Source organism: Miniopterus schreibersii, assembly GCF_964146895.1.
Source record: "Miniopterus schreibersii genome assembly, chromosome: 10".
NCBI lineage: Eukaryota > Metazoa > Chordata > Mammalia > Chiroptera > Miniopteridae > Miniopterus > Miniopterus schreibersii.
This window is the reverse complement of record NC_138110.1, coordinates 59,524,521-59,546,195: the sequence shown is the minus strand read 5'-3', so window position 1 is coordinate 59,546,195 and position 21,675 is coordinate 59,524,521. Positions and strand designations below refer to the sequence as shown.

The window sequence follows — 21,675 nt, the reverse complement described above, 5'->3', positions numbered from 1 at the left end:
CAGCGCAGGACATGGGTGTCAGAACCCCCTGGGGAGTCTGCACACAGGGTAAACTGGGGCCTGCCTGGGCTTCAGTTTCTCTCACCGGCAGCATGAGCTTAATGACACTTACCTCACAGAACCATCTGAGCATTAAAGGAGATAACAAGTGAAAATACCAAGGAGTGTCTGGCACTGGACAGAAATGCAAAATATATTGGCTAAATTGTGGCTCAGGCTTTAACCTTCGCTTAATATAAGAAACAGCAATTATTTATTTATTTTTTTGAGTTTCAGACAAAATTAAATCTTAGCGGTACCACTTACTCCATTGTTCAGTATTTTTCATTCAAAACCCCTAAATACATTCTTCTCTAAAGAGTAAGGGAACATTTGTTTCCTCTGAAATGTAAGTATACTTCCTTTCCTGTGACATGGGAACTTCTAACCTAAGGCTTTCCAGTTTCTGCCTTTGGCTGCCAGGAAGCTCAGAGCAGTTTTACACTCAACTGCAGGTTTCCTCGCTGACCTGCAGGAGGCAGTGTGAGATGGGGAGAGAGCAAGGGCCCTGAGGTTGGAAGATGCAGGCTGGGATGCTCTGGGCCCCTGCTTACTCTGGATGACCCTCCAGGCCTCTCTGAGCCTTAGTCCCCTCATTTGTGTCAAGGGGATAAGAACCATGAGGACAATACCTATTTATAGGACTGCTGTGAGATAACGCATTAAGAACACTTCACAAATTACCCAAAAAGTCGAATGAAAGTTGGTTACCAGCAGCCAAGGTTTTCTAACATGATTTTCCTTCAATTCCCTCCCAATACTTGCATCTTATCTTTTAAACTTTGTTTTCATTGTTTTGCAGTTTTACTATAACTCTTAATTTGCTGTGATCCTGTCTGAAAGTATACAGAGTACAAATAAATGACAAAATTATTCCTAGAGGTTGATTACCCTAAGGACAAGAAATCATGTCCTTCCCTTGTTTTGTGTAATAACAATGTACAATAGAAAAACATTTAGCTATATGAAGAACATTCCAGTTCTCTGTACTAAATTGTTAAAATAAGCTGAACTGTAGGTCAGACTGAGAGAATGGTCCAGAAAAGGGCTTTGGGGGGCTTGTACTGATGATGACTGATGACTTAGTCATTCATTCCTTCTTTCACTTGTCAAAGCTTACACTGATGCCTGCTGTGAGGCAGGCACTCTGCTGGGACTGGAAAAACAAGGGACTGACCCTAACACAGTGCCCACTCTGAAGGAACTCACAGTGCAGGATGGAGGGGCTATGTAAAAGGTAGCTTCATGGGAGGATACCACCTGGGGCGGACAGGAGAAGGGGGTATTTGATGACATGGGGGATTTTTTTAGTCAGAAGAGGGAGGGAGAGGATCCAGGTAGAAGAAATACACTGGATGGTCTCTTCCAGTACCCCAAGTGGATGAGTGTTTTCAGGGAAGAAATGGGTTAGAGACTCACAAAAACAAGCAAGGGTCAAAGTGAGAAGAGCCTTGCAGCCTCCAAGGAGCCTGGAATTCATCCTGAAGGGGAGGGTGTGTAGTCAGTGAAAGATGCTGACGGCCAGAAAGTGAGGGCTTCGGGACATGACAGATATGACAGGCCAACTTGGCCCCTTGAAACTCAGCTTTGTATACAAGCTGCATGCAGTGTTTGATGATACTCATGAAGACAGGACCTGACTCGGAGATGGGACCATCTGCTGCTGGAGGTCTTCATACAGGGCCTGTGTGAACATGGGCCAACTGGGATGTTGAGAAAGGGAGCCAAGTTCTGGACCAGGGCTGGACTAAAGGACCTTTAAAGTTCCTTCCAAATCATCAGAGACTCCGTGATTCTAAAGCAAACCCGGTAGCTGAACTGGGATCTGTGACTGCGGAGCTGCCATGGGCAGCAAATGGGTTAAGGCTCAAATAACTTTTATATATGAATTAATGTGTAGAGTTGTGAGCCAAAATCTGTTCCATTAATTTTTCCATCCATTCCAGGAGCAGTTAGGTACACACAGTAAAGTTTATTTTGGTGCATGGTATACTTCACTCCATTAAAAATAAATTAATCAGCAAATTCCTGCCTGGCTCAGCTCTGGTTTATGTAAATAGTGCCCAGCTGTAATGAGTTACAAGGTGTTATTATCTCACACACACAGAGGAGGCTTCACTCTAGAGCTCCGCTCACAACAAAAGCATCTTAAATAAATTCAGAGAAGGCGGTTTGATTTGTAATGTTTTCACAGAAGTGGGATATACCTCATCCATATAGAGTTTCTTTATATGACTCATTTTATAGCAAGTTAAATGAAGGAAGTTTGATGGGGGAAGGAGGGGCAATATGGTTCCACGCCCCCTTTCAATTTAAAGAAAATCCCCCAAGAGATGACCCATACTCAGAGGGAGGAGGGGACTGGCCCTCAAGTGCCCACACCCAGCTGGCTCTGCACACGCTCCAGAAGTTGGGAAGGGCATAGAAAGCTGGGCATGGGCTGGGTCCTGCAATGGTACAACAAAACCAGGAAGAATGTTCTCCTCTTCTCCCAATATCTCATATAAGGGGGAACAAGAGAGGAAGGAAAGCATGTTCCTCACCTGGTCCTTGAGACCTCTTTCCAAATGACTTGGGATATGACAAGCCCTTGGCCATCAGAGGCCTCTGGGGCCCCAGAGGACAGGGCCTGGCAGGCCTTGGATGGGCCAGAACAGTGACATCTCCATGAACTGGAGGCAAAAGCAACAGCAGAGGCCCTCCTGACCCTCTCCCTGCCTGTCTCTGAGCTGGGGGGTACTCCTCAGCTTATAGCATCCACCACCTCAGATAAGTTTGTAAAAGACCCTGGAATAAAAGAGAACCATGGAAGAGTTAATTAAGTCTATTTCTTTTAATGGCCAACTCAACCCCACAGCTCAAAGCCAGGGGACAGAGCATGGTACCCGTCTTGATTCAGCAGCATTACAAAGTGCTCCTGGGCCACAGTGGGCCCTTGGTGGGGTGTCCCCTTTCTAACACCCTCATTCCTTCTGTGGCCTTTGGGAATAGCTGTCCATCTCAAGGTTGCTAGAGGGGAGTTGGGGGATGTATACTGGGAGCTCTTGTTCAGGACTGCTCTTGAGGGAGAGGACACCCCAAAAGAACTTCTCCCAGTACTATAGCCCACTAGATCAGATCCTGGGCATACTAAGGAAAATCAACACAAAGGGGGCCAAGTATTTGACAGATGCTGTTCATAGGTCAGTTTAGGCCACTTTCTGCAGGGTCCTGGGTCAAACAGGCACCTCTCTCCTGGTGGTTCTTCAAAGCCAGCTGGCCAGCTGCTGAGAGGGACCAGCCCATCAAAGACCCTCATCATTATAAATTGGGGAATGGGGCTTCAGGACGCTCTGAGGATTCTTCTCCACTAGAGGGCGCCAGCTCACCTCCCCGGTCAGAAGCAGATCCTCACCATTCATGGAGTCCAGGTACTGAATCTGCAAGGGGGAGAACAGGAAACAGGAAAGGCACAGGGCAGGACAGATGTGAGGTGGCATAAGGAACCAGCCTTCTAATGGAGAGGAAGGGAGGGGCATGAGGGTATGCCTGACCATCCCAGGTCTCAGGCAGGGGTGGTGTCTGGTCTTCCAGATTATTTCCCTTGAGGAGGTTTAGAGAAACAAGTCACTGGGGAAGCTCACTGGGAAGGCTTCAGGGAATTCCCCATCGTGCCTCTAGACAGACACACAGGCACACAAACCCAACTTTCTGGGCTGAAAGAACTTTCTACGGAGGATGTATCGGGGGGGACATGTCCTTGAGGTAGGGGTGTGTGTGTCCATTCAGAATGGCAATGAATGGTACCCAAGGTGAGTTAATTCTCTTCTCTGAGATTTAACTTCCCTTGTCTGAGAAAGGTCTCAGAAAGGGGATAGTAACGTGGACCTCACAGGACTTATGACAAGATTAAATGATAGAACATATGTACACTGCTAGTCACTGGGAATTTTTTTTTAAAATATGTATGTCTCTCCGTTCTCTGGTAGGCCTTCACCCCATGGTTAGTGGACCCTGACTCTGGTCAGCTTCGTCCCTCTAGGGTGGCTGAGGGAGTTTATCCCCGACCAGCTGGAGAGGGAACGCCTGTGGAGGAGAACTGGAACAGCTACAGGGGAGATATGGTCAGGCAGTTCTGCAAGAAGCAGGTGATCTAAGGAGTGGCTGAGTCTCAGGAGATAAAGGCAGTCTCTGGGAAGATTCCCCAGACTGCTGCTAGTAAGGAGAGCAGAAGGACGAGAAACGCTTTCAAGTGGCCAGGCACAATCTAGGGTGAGAGCAGGATCAGAACAAGAGTCGGCACTTGATTTATAAGATGAGATTCCACTTTGGGGTATGAAGCATTTGGGGGATAAGGGGAGGGGGCAGGAGTCCAGAGGCCTCATCTTAGGCCCTGGATCATCTCCCTCTTCCAAGAATTCCTTCACTTTTGTTGTTTCATCTTTAGGCTGCTGACCTTTGAACAGAACCCCAGTCTCTCTCATTACCTCAGGTCTAGATTTCCACATGTCCTGATGTCCTCCAGGGCAATGAGGTCAACTGACCCATTATCTTCTCTAAAATTCACTCCTCTTTCCAATGACTCCATTTCTGTCCCTCAGGCCACCACTATGCCCATCTCCTGGGATAAACATCTCAGCATAACCTGACTGGGGCTTGGGGCCATCTACCACACCAACTAGCATCATGGTGCAGGACCAGAGTCTGTTCAGGTCCCAGCACCCTGGTCTCCCCGATCCCCTCATCAGACTGTCTCTCCTTTCTTTGTCCTTCCACAGCACTTTGTTCCTATCTGTATCACATCCAGACTGACTTATTCCAGGCTTAGCCTTGGGCCTGACTGGCTTCCTCGCCAAGCCAGGAGCTGGCTCCCTGAGGCAGGACTAGGATTCATTAATCTCTGCTTTTTGAATAGAGTGCCTGGCAAAGTAGGTGCTCAAAACGGCTGCTCACAGAACTGGGTCCCTGTCAAAGCTCCACGCTTCCCTAAGAGCCCCATCACTGTTTTCCAATTGCTGGCCTCTCACTGGGGCAATATGGGACTTCTTGTAGGGGAACTGGTGGGGCAGCCCCTCCCTTTAGGACCCTCAGAGAGGTCCCAGCTATGCCCTTGTCGTGGCCCCTCGCACAGGCCCTCCACAGCAGATGAAAAAATTGGGCTGGTCTCCTAGAAAACAGCATTTGCTTTGCCAATTGCTACTGCTGGCTGAGGGCGAGTCCAGTGAACAGTGTGAGTCTCAGACTTCTTCCTGGGTGGGGCCCTCTGGCCATAGTGCCTTCTCTCCGGCTCTGGCAGATTTGAAGAATGGTCAAACCGAAGCCCTGGCTTCGGGGGTTCTCTACCCTTTGGGTCTGAAAAGCCTTGGTATGTGGCTTTCCCAGGAGAAACAAGATGGTCCTGTTGGCCTTCTCTTCAAGAACTGGGGTCTGGTCTTCCATTTTCTCGCTGTTGGAGGCTTGAAGGCCATGGACACAGGTGAATAAGAGAATAACTGTGGGGCGAGGCTCCTTCGGCTCCAGGGGCCAGACATATGAAGCAAAAGTGTGACTCATGGGACAGCCTGAGCTGATGAGCTGTCTGGAGCAGCTGAGGCCTCTAGTGACTACATGAATCACCAAGCCTAGGGTTCTAGGCCACTGTGCAGGCTGATTCACTGGGAGACCCTGGAAAAGCCTCTATGTTCCTCTTCCCTGCCACTCAGCTCACTCATCTGCAAGGTTGGGGTTTCCCATCAATACAAGATCAGGAGGCAGAGAGATCAAGGAGTGAATTCTCCATGGGCCTGAGAAAAACTAAGCAGTTGTCACTCTGGAGCTTTCTCCTAGAACCTTGGGTGTCAGGGGGGTCTGGAGAGCCAGTGAAGTGAAGAATGAAATGGTGGGACCCGACTTGACTAGCATAGCACCCAGGGGGAAGAAGCATGAGGGATGACTGTGGAATGCTACCTGGAGTCCAGTCCTGCCAGAAATCAGGAGCAGGAAACATAAACCTTGGGGCTCAAAGTGGGTACAGAAGTGGGGCTACAGTGGGTGGTTGCACTGTATCCCACGTCCATACCTTACAGGACTGTGTGTGCCAGGATCTAGCACAGCACTTGGCACGCAGAAGGCGATCAAACACAACGAATAAGCTTTTGAAAGCAGGAGACTCCTTGGTGCGTTTTCTCCTATTCCGACCCCTGGACTAGCTCATGGTAGATACACAAAAGGTGCCCACTGCGGACATGATTTGGTCAGAATTCCCTCAGACTGGCCTCTGAGAACTCAGCGTCTCATCATCCTCTGGCAGCCCAGCACTGACAGACCTCAGGAAGGACCTGCTTTCCATGAGACTCTGGACGGGAGGGGAAGGACTACTCACCTGTTTCCTTACATATTCCACCAACAGTTCAAGCTGGCGAGGGTCTTCACATTTCTGGTTGAAGAAGGTTCTCCAGAGGGCAGCAGCCAGCCCATGATCATCTGAAAGGATCCCCTGGAACACAGAGCACCACAATGGTCTTCCGGGAAGTTTGGGAGAGCCATGACACAAAAGCCAGGGATATTAAGAATATGCTAGTAAGCACAGAATCGGCTCAGAGGGACATGACAGACACTGAGAAAAGGGGAAGCTATATGGTAGAGCTGGAAGGGGTCTTCAGAGAGTATGTGGTCCAAAATCTTCATTTTATACAGAGGAGGGACATGGAAACCAGAGGGGCTGAGTGACTGGCTAAGGTTGATGCAGAGATGGAGCTCATGTCTAGTCGACCCTCCCGGGTCACAGCTCGCTCTACTCAGCAGTGGTCCCACTGCTGTCCACAAGGCATGGGCTTGAAATAACATAAGTATGTTTTTTCCCAGGAACAAAGGTAGGTGTGGACTGCACCTTCTCTCCTGCTCCAACCATATGTCTGCAAGACAGCTGGCTCTTTGGGGAAAGGAACTAGGCACCTTGGCCTCAATGTCACCCAGCTCTAGGCTGGACATGGCCGGCGCAGCCTCTCTCTGAGTAGAGGAACAGGCTGTTTGGCAAGATTACTATGGGTCACAGAAGGAATGCTCAGAGCCTGTGTGTATGTGTGCCTAACATTGTCTCACCCGGTACAGAGGAGACCTCTGTTGGGAATCCAAATATCAGAGAAGCTAATCAGCAGCTAGGCCATGGACTGCGGCCATTTACTAGCTTGGACCTCTAAGGGAGGGCAAGGGGAGGGTCTTACTTCCTGGGGTAAGGGCAACTAAAGGGAAAGGCCCTGAGAAGTTGCTCTGTCCAGGTGCCAAGGTGGTGTGAGAAACCAGGCAAAGTGCTGACTAGGAGTTAGAAGGCTGGATCAAGTCCTAGCTCTGCCACTGCCAAGCTCAGAGATGGTGGGCAATCCACTAAACCTGAGCCTCAACCTTCTCATCTATAAAATAGAGATGAAAATATTTGCCCTTCTTATAGTATCCTTAAATTATAAACATTAAGACAATGTAAAGGTGTCTTGTTAAGTGTAATATGTCACATATCAAGATTAGGAGCTTTGCCAGGCAGCTGTGGGTAATAGTTGAAACAACAGTGGGATGTGGGGATCAGACCACCTGAGTTCTAATGGCAGCTGTCACTTGATGGGTGTGTGGCCTTTGGAAAGCCCATCCTGAGCCTCAGTTTCTCATTGGCTAAACAAGCATATAATACCTATCCCACCAAGGAGTTGTGAGAATCAAGAGAGTATGGCCATGTAAGACCCTGTGAGTAGTAAGTCATTACACAAAGACCCAGGACCATTTATTTGACATGTTGTGGGCTGGCCTCTGAAGCATCGCAGTACATGAGGTCTGGCTTCAGGCCAGGAAAAGCCATGTCCAGTACGACAGTTTGGTGGAAAAATAGTCCACCTGTTCCAAATGTCCCTGCCAAACACCCCTGCAATTCTACCACTTAAGAAACTATCCTGGCACAATGGCAAAGTCAGGAAAACCAGCTTCTTCCGGTAGATGGGACAGGAGCCAAAGACAAGCTCAGGCACATCACCGTTTTCCAAGCTATTTGCTAACACAACAGCCTGCCTGTGTCTGAAGTGCCCTGGGCACATGCCGGAGTGCTGCTGGCAGCAACCCACATGTGCTACATGGGAAGGAACAGGAGTGCAAGTGGGTGTTGTGAGGACTTGGAGAACGAGCACAGAGCACAAGACAGCAAAAGCCTGGGGGACATGGCCTGCTGCAAACAGGCAGCCTTGGCGGTGGGTGAGACGGCTGGGAAGGGGCAAACCCATAATCAGTTCCTGAACTGTGAGAAGGAACAGGATGACTCAAGACTCACATTAACAGTGATAACAGCCTGACTATTCCAGACTGTCAGAGTTCCTTCTCACACCTGGCTCCTAATAACTATGGATGCCAAGAAGAGCAGATATTATTACCCTCATTTGAAAGAAAAGTACACTAAGACTTGGAGGTTATCTAGCTAATTGGTGGTAGAACTAGGACCAGAATGCACTGGTGAGGTCAGAGGACAGTGTCTGAGTAGCTCTAGTTAGGATGCAATACTTGAAACAGAGTGGAAGTGCAATAAAAATGGTTAAATAAATCCACAAACCCAGCTTCAGCCCTCTTTCCACCATGCTGCTTGTAAGTCAGTGAAAACAAATGGAAGACTGGTCTGAGAGAGTGTAAATTTCAAACCAAGGAAGCAGGAAAAAAGGGTGCCTTTTCCCCACAATCTACTAGGGTGCCTAACTGTTTTCCCTCCAATGCAAAAAAAAAAAAGTATCCTTCAGGAAATAAAGATACCATGTCTAGAGTAACTGAGAGGAAGACAAAAGGGACTCCCTGACACTAGAGGCTCTGGTGATAATTAAGGGTTCAGAGTAGCAGAGTCTCACTCAGTGAAGACTGATTTGGCACCACGATGTGCCTAGCATGATGCTAGGAACACAGAACCACAGCACTATGGTCTCAGCTCACAGGCAGCTTGCAGTCTAGTATCAGGGACAGAGCTCATGCCCATCAAGCAGCTTACACCCTGGAGAACAAGCAAACGCTGCTCTGCATAGGAGACACTGAGGCACACTGTGCAAATGGACTGCTCCATTCTTTTTTAAATGAGAAAGTTTACTTAGAAAGTCACAGAGGTAGAATTGAGCAGTAGAATACATGGTCTCAGGAGGTAACTCACCTGGGGGGGAAGGAGGGGGCAGAGGAAGGCACAGGCCATGCTCCCTGGAGGGAGAGCACCTCCCCATTCCTGAGTCTTAGCTCCTATGATAACTCTTCAGAGATCTTCCATTCCCCCTGTTATTCTCTATCACTGCACTTTATAATTAGATAGTATTTGTTTCCTTGTTTACTGCTTATCTCCACACTGGAAATGGGGGGATAGGCAGGAAACAAGTGGGAAAGAACCAGACCATGTCTGTTTTTTTACCAATATATTCCTAGTGCATCACACATGGTAGGCATTTAATAAATACCTGTTAAATTGATGGTTGGATATTGAAATTCAGAGTAAAAGACAGAGATATAAGAAAAGCTTTGTGGAGAAGGGGGCATTTAGGAATGAAGACTATTCGGAGAACTACAGGACATTCTAAGCAAGAGAGAATAACTTTAGTTTACTAAACATTTATAGAGGGGGTGTCTACAAGGTGCCAGGCCTAGAACCAGGCCCTTGGGGCCAAAGCTGACAGACTGAGCTACTGCCCTCTACACCTGGTTGTCCAGAGAGCCTCAATCAGGCACGGCTATAAACACCCCTCTACACCAGTTAAATCAGAACTTTTGGGGGATAGGGCCCAAATATTGGTATTTCCAAAAAGTGCCCCAGGTAATTAGTATATTTCCCAAACTTTTCCACTCTTAAAAGTCACCTGGGGTACTTGTTGAAATACCAGGCCCCACTTCTATTGAACTGGAATCTTCAAAGAGGTAGTCAAGAATCAAATTTAAAAAGCACCCCAGGTAACTCTTGTTGACCAGGCATGTTTGTAAGATGGCTCTTCCAGGATGGCCTGGGATGGGGGACAGAGAAGAGACACAATTCAGAACACCTTTATTAATGTTGGTGAAAGGCATCAACTGAACCTGCTATGAAGATTTCAAACAAATGCTAACAGAAAAAATTCTATTTCTTCAATTCAAAGCCTCATTCTTTAATAAATTGTAAGGTCTCTGAAATCAGAATGTATCTGATTTAACAACTAATGTGTAGATTCAAGCAGTGTTTCTCAAGTCCCATCCCACTCCCAGGAAGTTCATGTTAAATCAATGATGTGTGTGGCATGCACTCTAAATTGCTCTTATAAATGAGCCCATCTGGTGGACTGAGAATCAGGAAACCTCCATCTTAACTAGTCCTATGACACTAAGCAAGTCATTTAACTTAATTTTTTGTAAGCTTCTCTCCTGGTTTTAACTATTATCTTTAGGCTGATAACATTTCCTCCAGCCTGAACTCTAGTTTCTTACTTTCATCCTTTTATGCACTTCCTTCCCTTCCCTCCCTTGCTCTTTACCTACCCCAAGCCAAGCACCAGGCTAGCCAATAGAAACACAAACAGTAGACACTGCCACTACCCAGATGAAATCCCCACCCAACCAGGACAACAGTTGAACTCCAGGGAGGGCAGAATGAGCAGAGCCTGGGGGAGTTCTGGGACCATTTCCCAGAAGGGGCGATGCTTACATTAAATCTGGAGGTGACCACAAAACGAGCATAAAAGCACATGGTTTGTTAAAAAAGATGAGGTATGATGAATCCTGGTGGTGCACACACAGGTATCCTTTACACCATTCTTTTAACATTTCTATGCGTTTGAAATTTCCATAATAATGGGGGAAAAGATGAGACACATGCTACAACATGGATGAACCCTGAAGACATTATGCTAAGTGAAATAAGCCAGACACCAAAGGACAAAGACTGTATGATTCTACTTATATGAGGTATTTAGAATAATCAGCATTATAGAGACAGAAAGCAGAATAGTGGTTACCAGGGGCTGGAGGAGGGGAGACTGGGAGAACAGTGTTTCATGGGTACAGAGTTTCAGCTTGGGAAGATGGAAAAAGTTCTGGAAATGGATGGTGGTGACTGTTACTCAACAATGTGAATGTAGTTAAAGTCACTAAAATGTACACTTAAAAATGATAAAATTTTTATGTTATGTATATTTTATAATAAAAAAATTAGATCTAAATGTTCTGATGTGGAAGAATGCCCAAAATATATTGTTTAGTGAAAAAAGCAGATGCAGAATAGTATGTATAGCGTGACTGCCATTTGCATAAGCCCAGATAACGTCCGGAAGGACACCCAACAGACTATTAACAAAGAGTTTTCTCTGGGGCAGGGAAGTGGGCAGGACAGAAAAGGGGCCTTCTATTTTCTACTGCAAACACTCATGTAGTTTTTTTATTTTGTTTTTGTACATATGTTTTTATTGATTTCAGAGAGAGGGAGAGAGATAGAAACATCAATGATGAGACATTGTAATTGATCGGCTGCCTCCTGCATGCCCCCTACAGGGGATTGAGCCAGCAACCCAGGCATGTGCCCTGACTAGTAATCCAACCGTGACATCCTGGTTCATGGGTCGACACTCACCATTGAGGCAAGCTGGCCAAGAATGTACAGTTTTATGAATTTTTAAAATGCGAATGTATTGCTTTTATAATTAAATACAAAAAAAAAGTGGTCATTTGTCTGGCAGATGGTACTATTTACATGTATATCTTCCTCTCTCTAGGGGCACCTGGGGCTGAGAAAGTAACTGAAATGCCTTTGTCCCTCCATCCAGTTCCCCATAGGCACTCAATAAATGCTGACTAGTTGAATGATTTGCCCACATTATATGGTGCTCTCTTTCCCAAGTATAGGCAGACTAGGGCACATTCATTCTAGTTGCCAATGAAGAGGAGGAAAGAAACACTAAGCCATGATGGCAGGCAGTGACGGTCCCTGAGGCTTCCCTGGGAGGCTCTTATCATAAGCCTTTGCTGGGGAAGCCACTGTTCTAAGTAAGTCTTCACAAATGATCTTACCTCGTCATATCCCAAGATCGCTGCATAGAAATTATTTGTCATAACCATCATGTTCTTCTTCAGGATATAGGGATTAACCTACAAGAAACAAAATCACAAAAACAGGAACAAATGAAAGGAAGGAACAAACTAAACAGTAGGATCTTTGGCTTTTAGCTGTCACACACTCTTAGAACAAAGAGAGAGGGTCCCTAACAGGTCAAACTGCTAGTTCATCCCCATCCCCCTGCTCTTTCAGGATTCTCCCCAGTGTGACAGGTTCTTTTAGGTTTTGATGCCATATTACACAAAGCAGTAACTCAGTTTAATGAACTGAGCCCCACCTAAACACAAAGCAAAAGAAACGGTTTCTTGACTGGAAGAGCACAGTCTAGCTAGTATTGGAAAACAGACATGTAAAAATTACAGTTGACCCTTGAACAACATGGGTGTGAACTGTGTGGGTCCACTCATACACGGATTTTTCAACTGCAGTAAGAACTTGTACTGTTTTCCATCCACAGGTGGGAGTCCATGGATGAGGAGGGCCAACTGCATATATTGACCTAACCATTTTATATAGAGGACTTGAGCATCCACGGATTTTGCACAGGGTACTGGAACCAATCCCCCATGGATACTGAGGATAGTTTTTGCAGAGTCAAAGTTATATGTGGATTTTCAACAGCACAAGGGTTGTGTCGAGTTGTTCAAAGGTCAACTGTAATTACCTACAATGTGTTGTCTTAAATTCTATTCCAAAAGTGGTGAGCCATAAGTGAATTTTGGTACAAATGATCTCTGCTTGGAGGATTGGGAAAGAGTTCTCTAGGAGGTAACATTTAAGTGGACCTCAGAGGAGGAGGAATCTGACAGAAGAGAGTAAGGGAGTGAAGAGGCAACATTCTAGACAGAGGAAACAAGGTTTGCAAATGTGCAAAGACAGGTAACAAAATTTAGGGAGTGCTAAGAGGGGTAGGTGGGCAGGAACACTGGTAAGATATGTTGGGTCCAGGTTAGGAAATGTCTTAAGGATCACTCAAAAGACCCTGTTGTGGTAAAAGGACAGAAGAAGGAAGTGACAGATGTGGGAACAGGAGGGAAAGAGGCAGGACTCTGAGGCCATGGACAGGAGGAGAGAATAAGATGGGCTGAAGTATTAAGATTGTTAATGTCAAGAGACTATTCCAGAAATGTAATTCCAGCAAGACCCTTGAGACCTGGTAGGATTCCTCTGAGAGAGTGGTCAGGAGGGCCTTCAGAGCCCATAGCGTAGTTCACTAAGTGTCTTCAACAGGGTAGAATTTGACCTCCAGACCTCCAAGAATATGCTTGAGGGCAGAATCCAGCCTTCATTCCTCTCTGGAATCCCAGCAGAAAGTCTGGTGTAATGTGCAATATGCAGTAAGGACTCATTAAATATTTAAGCTGACAGGTTTTGGAAACAACCAAAAGTCGTTTAGAACTATATATGGAAAGTAAGATTTGTGCCTAACAACCCTGACCACGACCATGCTCACCATCATCTCTTCCATATATTGAGCACTGGTTAAGGCCCAGGTGGACCTTTATGGACATCATCTCCTCTAATCATCACGGGAACTCAGAGAGGTAGATGTGCTATAGTCATGTTTGTACAGACATAGAAAACTGAGACTCAGACAGTTAAGTGACTTGCCCTGAGTCCCACAGCAAATCAATGATAAAACTGAGATGAGTAAAGTCCATGCGCCCAATGTTCTATCAGGTTTCTGCCTCCAGGTGGAGAATTTTACTTTGGATTATACATTAAAGACTGAGTGATTTAATACTATGGGTTATAACCGGTCTCTAAGGGCAGAGAAGAGTAGTGAAGGATTTAGTTAGAAAACCTGGGTTCAAGTCATAATTCTGCTATATACATAGAATGTAATCTTGGGTAAGTCAAGTAACCTCTTGAGTCTATTTCCTTGTCTTTTAAATGTTCTGCAACAGGGTTGGTTTGAAGAGCAAATGAGTTAGCATGTATTCATTCATTAATTCAACAATGTATGCTGAAAGCCTTAGTAAGCTGTGAAGTGCTCTACAACTTCAAGGAATTATTAGTAATACCTTTTGGTTTGTTTGTATAAAACTAAAATCAGTTCCAATACTTTCTAGTCATGAATAATTTTCAAAAAGGAAGAGAGAATTGTGAAGCTCAAGACTGAAAAATGTGAAACTGGATGCAAGCTGTAGTACAATCCATGACCTTTCCCACCCCACCTTCAACCCAGGCCAAATTAGCCATCCATCTTTGTATTCCCAGAGCTCTCTGTTCACACTTCTCCCCCTGGGTACATAACATGGTTTAGAGTTGCTTATGTACCTGTCTCTCCCACTAGTCTGCAAGCTCCTCAAAGGTCATAAGGAACTCTGTCTGATTATTCTCGGCACCCCCATCACCCAGTCCAGGGCCTGGCCTAGAGCAGGGTTTAAGACTGGCATGCTGATGACTGAATCATTACAAGGGTCTGAGTGCCACGCATAGCATGTTCTATCCAGTGGTACCCATTTGCTTGCTTCTGAAATTTCAGAAACATATACTGCCAAACTTCTGCACCATCTTCCAGAATGGGCTGAGGTGAAAGGAGGCAAGAAATAAACCAGAGCTAGAGTTAATTTGAGGATGGGACTACAACTCAGAGCTGTTGATACCTATTTTGGGGCTCTCCCTACTCCCATACTAGTTGTTCTCCTAACTGTGCAAGAAGTACCAGTCATAAATGAAAACCAGAGATGTCAAACACGAAGGCAGGAGCATCTCTCAGAGGTAAACATTCACCAAACGTGCTCACAGAGCTGCTTTATGTGTTGCATCAAACCAGTAGGCTTTGGAGTTGGAAGGGCCCTCAGAAACCATCTAGCTCCATCCCTTTGAGGAAATGGGAAACAGATCCAGAAAGAAGAAAACACTTGTTCAAGGTCACACATCAGATTAGTGTAAGAGTCAGGACTGGAAACTGATTTCTGTACAAGTGCTTTTCCTGTTTCACCGCCTAAAGGGCTTTTCCAGAGATCACCAACACATTCATCTGCAAACCTGTTCTTTTCAGCAAGGTCTATTTACATATGAACACACTTTCTCCTCTTGGGATGCACCTGCATTCTGGCTGGCTACTGCCCAGCAAGAGTAGAGAGCTGGAGTGGAATTCCTTATTAGCAAGGCTCATCTACCTCCTTGTCCTATATTCTAAACTCAAGTGACCTGTAAGCTGCCTCTCCCCCTCACCTCTAGCTGAAATGGCAAGCTGCCACAGCTAGAAATGGTTTTCAGATATCATCACCCAGACTGGATTAGATCATGAAAAGGGCCCTTCCTGGAAGAGGGTGGAAGCTCGATCAGTGCAGACACATGATATGCAGGCAACAGGTGAGCATAAGTGAGAACAGCTTCCTGAACTACTGGACTCACCCCACTGGGCCCTTCTAGCCAGCCCAGAAGCCAAGGGGAGCTGGATATTCCCTCTGGTGAACCTCTGTTGGGATTTTTTTTTTTTTTAATATGTCTTTATTGATTTCAGAGAGAGGAAAGGAGAGGGAGCGAGAGAGAGAAACATCAATGATGAGGGTCATTGATCAGCTGCCTCCTGCACGCCCCCGACTGGGGATCGAGCCCGCAACCCGGGCATGTGCCCTGACAGGGAATCGAACCCAGATCGCCTGGATCCTAGGTCGACGCTCAACACTGCGCCACCCTGGCCGGGCTCTGTTGGGATTTTATTCTCACTTAAGCTGGTGTGCAGGTTCTGTGTCCCCACTCCCAGATCATTCTATATGGAGTACCCTGTCCATGAATACATAGATGGAGAAACTCCTCCCAGATAGCATCGGGCCATTTTCTTATTAAGCTCTTATCCTTTCCATAATGCTTTGCTTTTTATAAAAACCCATACATACAACACCACCACAAGGAAAAGGTTCCTTTTATATCAGTTACTCATATTTTCCCATTTATTTAAGCTATTAAAATTCATGCAGATATTTTATAAGCCATCAGGATTTGGTGACTGGTATTACTGAATGTTTAATAATAAACTAAACAGAAGAAATCAGAGGGTTAAATGATGACTGCAATTCCTGTAATGACTTAATTAAATTTTTATTGAGTACATAAACTATGATGTCATTTCTAGCCAACCATGGGTGTGCTTTCCCAGCATGTCACAGGGTGGGAGCACTCAATAGGAGGCTAGGCTAAATGAGCAGCAAGTCTCAGCTGAAATGGGGAGGGGAGCAAGGCTCATGTAACACACTCAATAAATTATCCGTTCATTTTTAAACAAAGTCCATGAGTTATAATATATTTGCCATGCACTTTTTATGACATAATAAAAATGTTACCTTAAGGATTACTTAACACATACTACAAATGTTATAGCAGAGGCAGGCACAAGGGGCAAAGAAAACAAACATGAGCAGTCCAGAGACGGGTCCTGGAGTTTACGTCCTGGGGGAATAGCATAGTATATTAAAAAGGGAATGCAAAAAAGGGAGGGCGATGCAAGAGTTCAGGGTTACTAATCAGCAGATTAATGAATGAGACAACCAACAGGGAGCACAAGTAAAGCAATAATGAATCTTGCAAGGCGCATATTTAATTAATGTAGTATTCTCAAGGAGGAATATTAGCTGTAAAAGATGCCAGTTCATTTGAGGCCAATCCACTGCCCTCTTTTCCCTTTTTGCTATTGCTGCTCTTAAAGACGTTTATGTGACTGCCTAACAGAAAAACCAGATTATGTGGATGGGGGACTGATGGAAGATCAAGTTTAAACCCTTCCATGAACTCTATGAGGTTCTTTGTGATCTGCTCTTAATATTCTTTCCTACCTCATCTCCTCCTGTCTTTTATCACATCCCTCAGAGTAAACTATGAGCACTTTCCACAAACATGTCGTGCTCTTATAGCTCTTAAGCATACTCCTGCTGGGAATCCTTTCTTTATCCACTGGGATGCTAACTCCATAACTTCTAAAACTCAGCTTACAAATTATATCTTCTACAAAGCCACCTTTCTTCCCAGTCTACAGGTGCCACAAAAGTGATTTGAGTCCAGAAACAGGTTCCATATTTCACTGTTTACCACGTGTCAAGAACTACACTAAGGGCTCTATATATGAGCTCGCGTAATCCTTCCCAGCAACTCTATGAGATAGGTGCTGTTACTATCCCCACTCTAGAGAAAAGGAAACAGGTTTGGGAAGGTTAAAGGTTACACAGCCAGGAAATAGTGGGTCAGGATTAGAATACACAGCAGCTTGACACCGTAAATAATGTGGCTGCCCTTCATGTGCTCTACACCTCAGGTTACCGATAGAGGCAGGGCTAACAAGTGCTACTATGGTGTTGGTTAAACACAACTCAGAGAATCCTAATTTCAATGGTAGCTAGAGATGGGCCAGCAGATGGGTCATCAGTGGCCAGTTACTAATACATCAGACATCTCTGGTATAGCTAAGTCCCACTCCTGGAAAAACTAGGGGAAAATAGTGTAACTATGGTGTGGGAGGGGAGAATGGAAGAAGGCTGGTATGAACACCACAAGAACTGACGAGCATGAAGGTGAGAATAAAGTTTAAGGCTATTAGCTTGAGGCAAAGTTGCTACCAGTAGCAAGCTGGTAAGATTTTGTTAGAATGAACAAATGACTGAAGCATAAGGAATATATCAGATTCATCATAAGGCTAAAATGCAATGCAAATATTGCAGGTCAGGTTTTAGTTGTCTTTCTAGTAGCCAGGAATGCCATCAGCAATGCTTTGCAGTATTAACACCATGGGCCATAGTCACTGCACAGCAATAAGCTATGTGCACTCACTAAACATCAGCCAGTCTATGTAAATTTAATGTTAGAAATTAGCTCAGTGTGCATTATTATGTGAGATATATAGAAACAGGTGAGAATAGAGAGAAAAGGGACATGGACACACTAAATACACATGTGTGCATGTAACTAATTCACTTGCTTTATGACTGAGAGTCCATTAGCAATGATCACAAAATACAACAAATGAAACTAGCTCTAACTGTATCTGTGTGCATATGTGAATATGTGTGTGTATTAGAGATGGTACATGGTCAGCAGGAAGAAATACAGAACCAGAAGCCTAATTTCTGAATGGTCACAAAGTAAGTACAGGAGCCCTTTCCTCAGGCTTGGAAAAAAGCCAACCAAGAGACTGCCCTCCTTGAAAATTACAGTCACTTATCCACTTGACAAGGCATTCAAACACATCAGTAAGTCCATAATCACTTTGAAAAGAATCTGATGAGGTATATCCAGGTCTTGGGAAAATCAAACTATTATGCCAATTTAATATTCTTCTATGTCAGGACATAGAGATGGCAGGTAGAGAGTTATAACCTATCTGAGTTCTGATGTTTTGACTGTATCCCATATGACAAGTCTCATGCATACACCAGTTAGAGGGGTCAATGCGAGCTTGAAAGAGCCACTGTTTTACCAACAGCACTGATGGCACAAAGTTCTAAGGGAAACAATTCTGGGGTCTCCACTGAAAATCTGCACTGATAACAATTATGATGGTGGTAGTAACAATGAGCATACATCGCATTTGACAGTTTTCACGTATATGATCTTGTGCCTCAGGATCATACCTTGCACTCCAGGAGTTCACAAACTGTTACTTTTGTCTCAATTCTATAAACAAGGAAACAGGCACAAATGTTAAGTGACCTACCCCAAAGTCACCCCCTGCTTGCGACAGTGCTAGGACTTTTATCTCAGACAGCCAGTCCCAAAATCTAGTGTCTTCTCTATACTGTCACACCTTTCTGCTTCTGATGAGTCATATAAAAAATAGTGTCACACAAGCTAAAAGCTAAAATTGCTTATTTCAGTACTTTGGAAAATAAGAGTAAAAATCTGAATTGCTGAAAAATTATCCTAGAAATAAGATGAGGTTCAATAAGGTAAGTGCACAGCAGCATACCAAAATAAATAAATAAATAAATAAATAAATAAATAAATAAATAGCAGGATGTAAAAGGGTTTGACTAGGTAGACATAATAAAGTCCCAGAGCAAATCCCTGATCATGAGCAGATAAATGAGAAACATGAAAAGGTAATCATAATTAAATATATATACATATATTTTTAAAAATATATCTTTATTGATTTCAGAGAGAGGAAAGGAAAGGGAGAGAGAAAGATAGAAACATCAATGATGAGAGAGTCATTGATTGGCTGCCTCCTGCATGCCCCCGACTGGGGATCGAGCCCACAACCCTGGCATATGCCCTGACCAGGAATCGAATTCTGATCACCTGGATCCTAGGTCAACGCTCAACCGCTGAGCCATGCCCAGCTGGACTTTAAATATATTAAAAGAAATGTCACATACAAAGATAAAAAGTTGTCTTCCCTCTGTACTATAATAGTCAAGAGTCTTTGTTTTAGCTACCATACTTAAGAATAAACATGGAGAAACCAGAGAAATTTCAATGAACGATGTCGGACAGGTATGGTCACATTGGGTTGGCACTGATCACAAACAGTCAAGGTTCTATGGCTGTTCCATGGGTTGGCCTGGTTGTATCCATCATCAGCCTCAATGGATCAGTAGGCCTTAAAGGTACTCTGATACTGTCTGAAGTGAACGTCACTCACACTCTCTGCATCTCTTCCTTAGGGCTGAACCGACTTCCCAATTCCATATAAGTTGGCAGGCTGCTGATCCTAGAATCCTGTCCCCTCATCACAGAGATGGGCACAGAGTCCAAACTAATCTAATCAGACTCCCACTTCTGAGAAGAGACATCCAAAGATAAGAGGCATCTAAAGTTGAATTATCCCAAAGAGACTATACTAAGTTCTGTTACTAATTCTAGGATCCCTAAACTTCCTTGTATCTTTCCTATCTGAAGCCTGTTGTTAAACTCTTTTTTCTATTCTGTGAGCCTTGTTACCATCCAAAACATTCCCTTGTTTGCTTAAGTTAGCAGCAGTCAATCTCTGTTGCTTACAATCAATGGATATACTGTCATTCTTCAATTCAATAAAACCTCCCGATAAGAATATATGAGCTAACATTTGCTGAATGACTACCATGTGCCAGAAACTGTATTATTAAAAACTTTATGCATGCTATCTCTTTAATCCTTCCAATAATCCTAAAATGGGGGTGTTATCCCCCTTTATAGAAAAGACATCATCTCATTTTCTGTGAAGCCTTTCAAATTCTCCAAAGTTTGCCGCTCTTGCCTTTTCGTGGCTTTTAATATTTCCACCAGGAATACTAACTGCAGTATTTTAATAACCTGTTTATAGGCTGCACTCCCACTGCAGTAGACTATGAGCTCTTTGAGGGCAAAGATGGCACACTGTTCAGCACATGTCTGTAGAATGACTTAATATAATATTTCCTGTCATAATTACCTCTTGTATTATTGATGCCCATGCACTTTCACAAATTTCAAGAGTACAAGAATTTGGGAAGGGGTTTGTATACGTGTTGCTGCTGTCTTTATGGTTTTCAAACACACTAGCTTGAGTGGACCCAACTCCTGTCCTTGTAGTCTGTCCTCACATGTCCTCTGAAACCCCAGAGCCCTCTCAAATCAATCTCTTCCATGAAATAAGTTTCAGGACCACCGTTAGTTCTAGTACTCTCACCTGCAAGAATTCTAGATTTGGAATCAAAAGCCTTATACAGCAGTCTGAAGTAAAAAGGACAGCTTCTGATTGAACAGAGAAAGAAGTTGAGATTGCAAAGCTAAGAAAACATGAAATGGATGAGTTTTTCTTGGTCACTGGTCTAACAAGATAATAGGCAACTAACTACTCTCTGAAGTGAATAGGTTAAACATTAACATACTTGCCTGCTCTATCGCAAATGCTATGGAAGAATAATGAGGAAAACTTTCTAAGAAGTGCCTTTCTGCTCATACTTCTAAGTTTAAGAAAGGGCTATGCCCTGCTAACGAGTGCCAGTGCATGTAAGTTTTGGTCAGGCTTTGGTTTGCGTCATTAAATACAAGATTTGGAAAGTGAAAAAAGTTTAATTAGCGGTCATTAATGGCCAATAATCAAGGTAGAACCAATTAGCAAGACAAGTATAAGCAAAGGATAATGCCATTCACCCCTACTAGAATGGCTATACATTTTTTTAAAAACGAAAAAGGAAAACAAGTGTTGGCAAGGATGTAGAAAAAAAATGGAATCCTCATGCATTGCTGGGGAGAATGTAAAATGATATAGCTACTGTGGAAAACAGTTTGGTAATTTCTCAAAAGGTTAAACACAGAACTACTCTCTGACTGTTCCAGTCATTCCACTCCTAAGTATATATCCAGAAGAATTTAAAGCTGAGACTGGAACAGATATTTGTACACCAATGTTCATAACAGCATTATTTACAATAGCCAAAAGGTAGAAACAATCTAAGTGTTCATCAAGAGGTAAATAAACAAAATGTAGTATATATATACAATGGAACATTACCCAACCATAAAAATGAATGAACTTTTTATATATACTACAACATAAATGAACCTTGAAAATATTATGCTTAGAGGAAAAAAGTCAGACACTATTGTGATTCCAATTATATGAGGTACCTAGAATAGGCAAATTCATAGAGACAAAGTAAGATAGAAGCTACCAGGAGCTAGGGAAAGTGATATGGGGG

The 21,675-nt window shown here is 44.2% G+C and overlaps 1 protein-coding gene across 2 annotated transcripts in view; it reads right to left on the bottom strand.

The window, feature by feature from the left end:
* Nucleotides 1–1,981: 1,981 nt before the first annotated feature.
* The window catches only part of UQCC1 (ubiquinol-cytochrome c reductase complex assembly factor 1), a 93,140-nt gene continuing 73,446 nt past the window's right edge, over nucleotides 1,982–21,675 (bottom strand). The window contains exons 8-10 of one of the 2 annotated variants that reach the window (XM_081149298.1): nucleotides 12,025–12,102; nucleotides 6,380–6,493; nucleotides 1,982–3,458 (exon numbers count right to left, since the gene is read on the bottom strand). In XM_081149298.1, the coding sequence (XP_081005424.1) occupies nucleotides 3,324–3,458; nucleotides 6,380–6,493; nucleotides 12,025–12,102 (327 nt within the window). In that variant the 3' untranslated portion in view covers nucleotides 1,982–3,323. The remainder of the gene's footprint in view (nucleotides 3,459–6,379; nucleotides 6,494–12,024; nucleotides 12,103–21,675) is intronic. The other variant, XM_081149299.1, reaches the window with a different exon arrangement.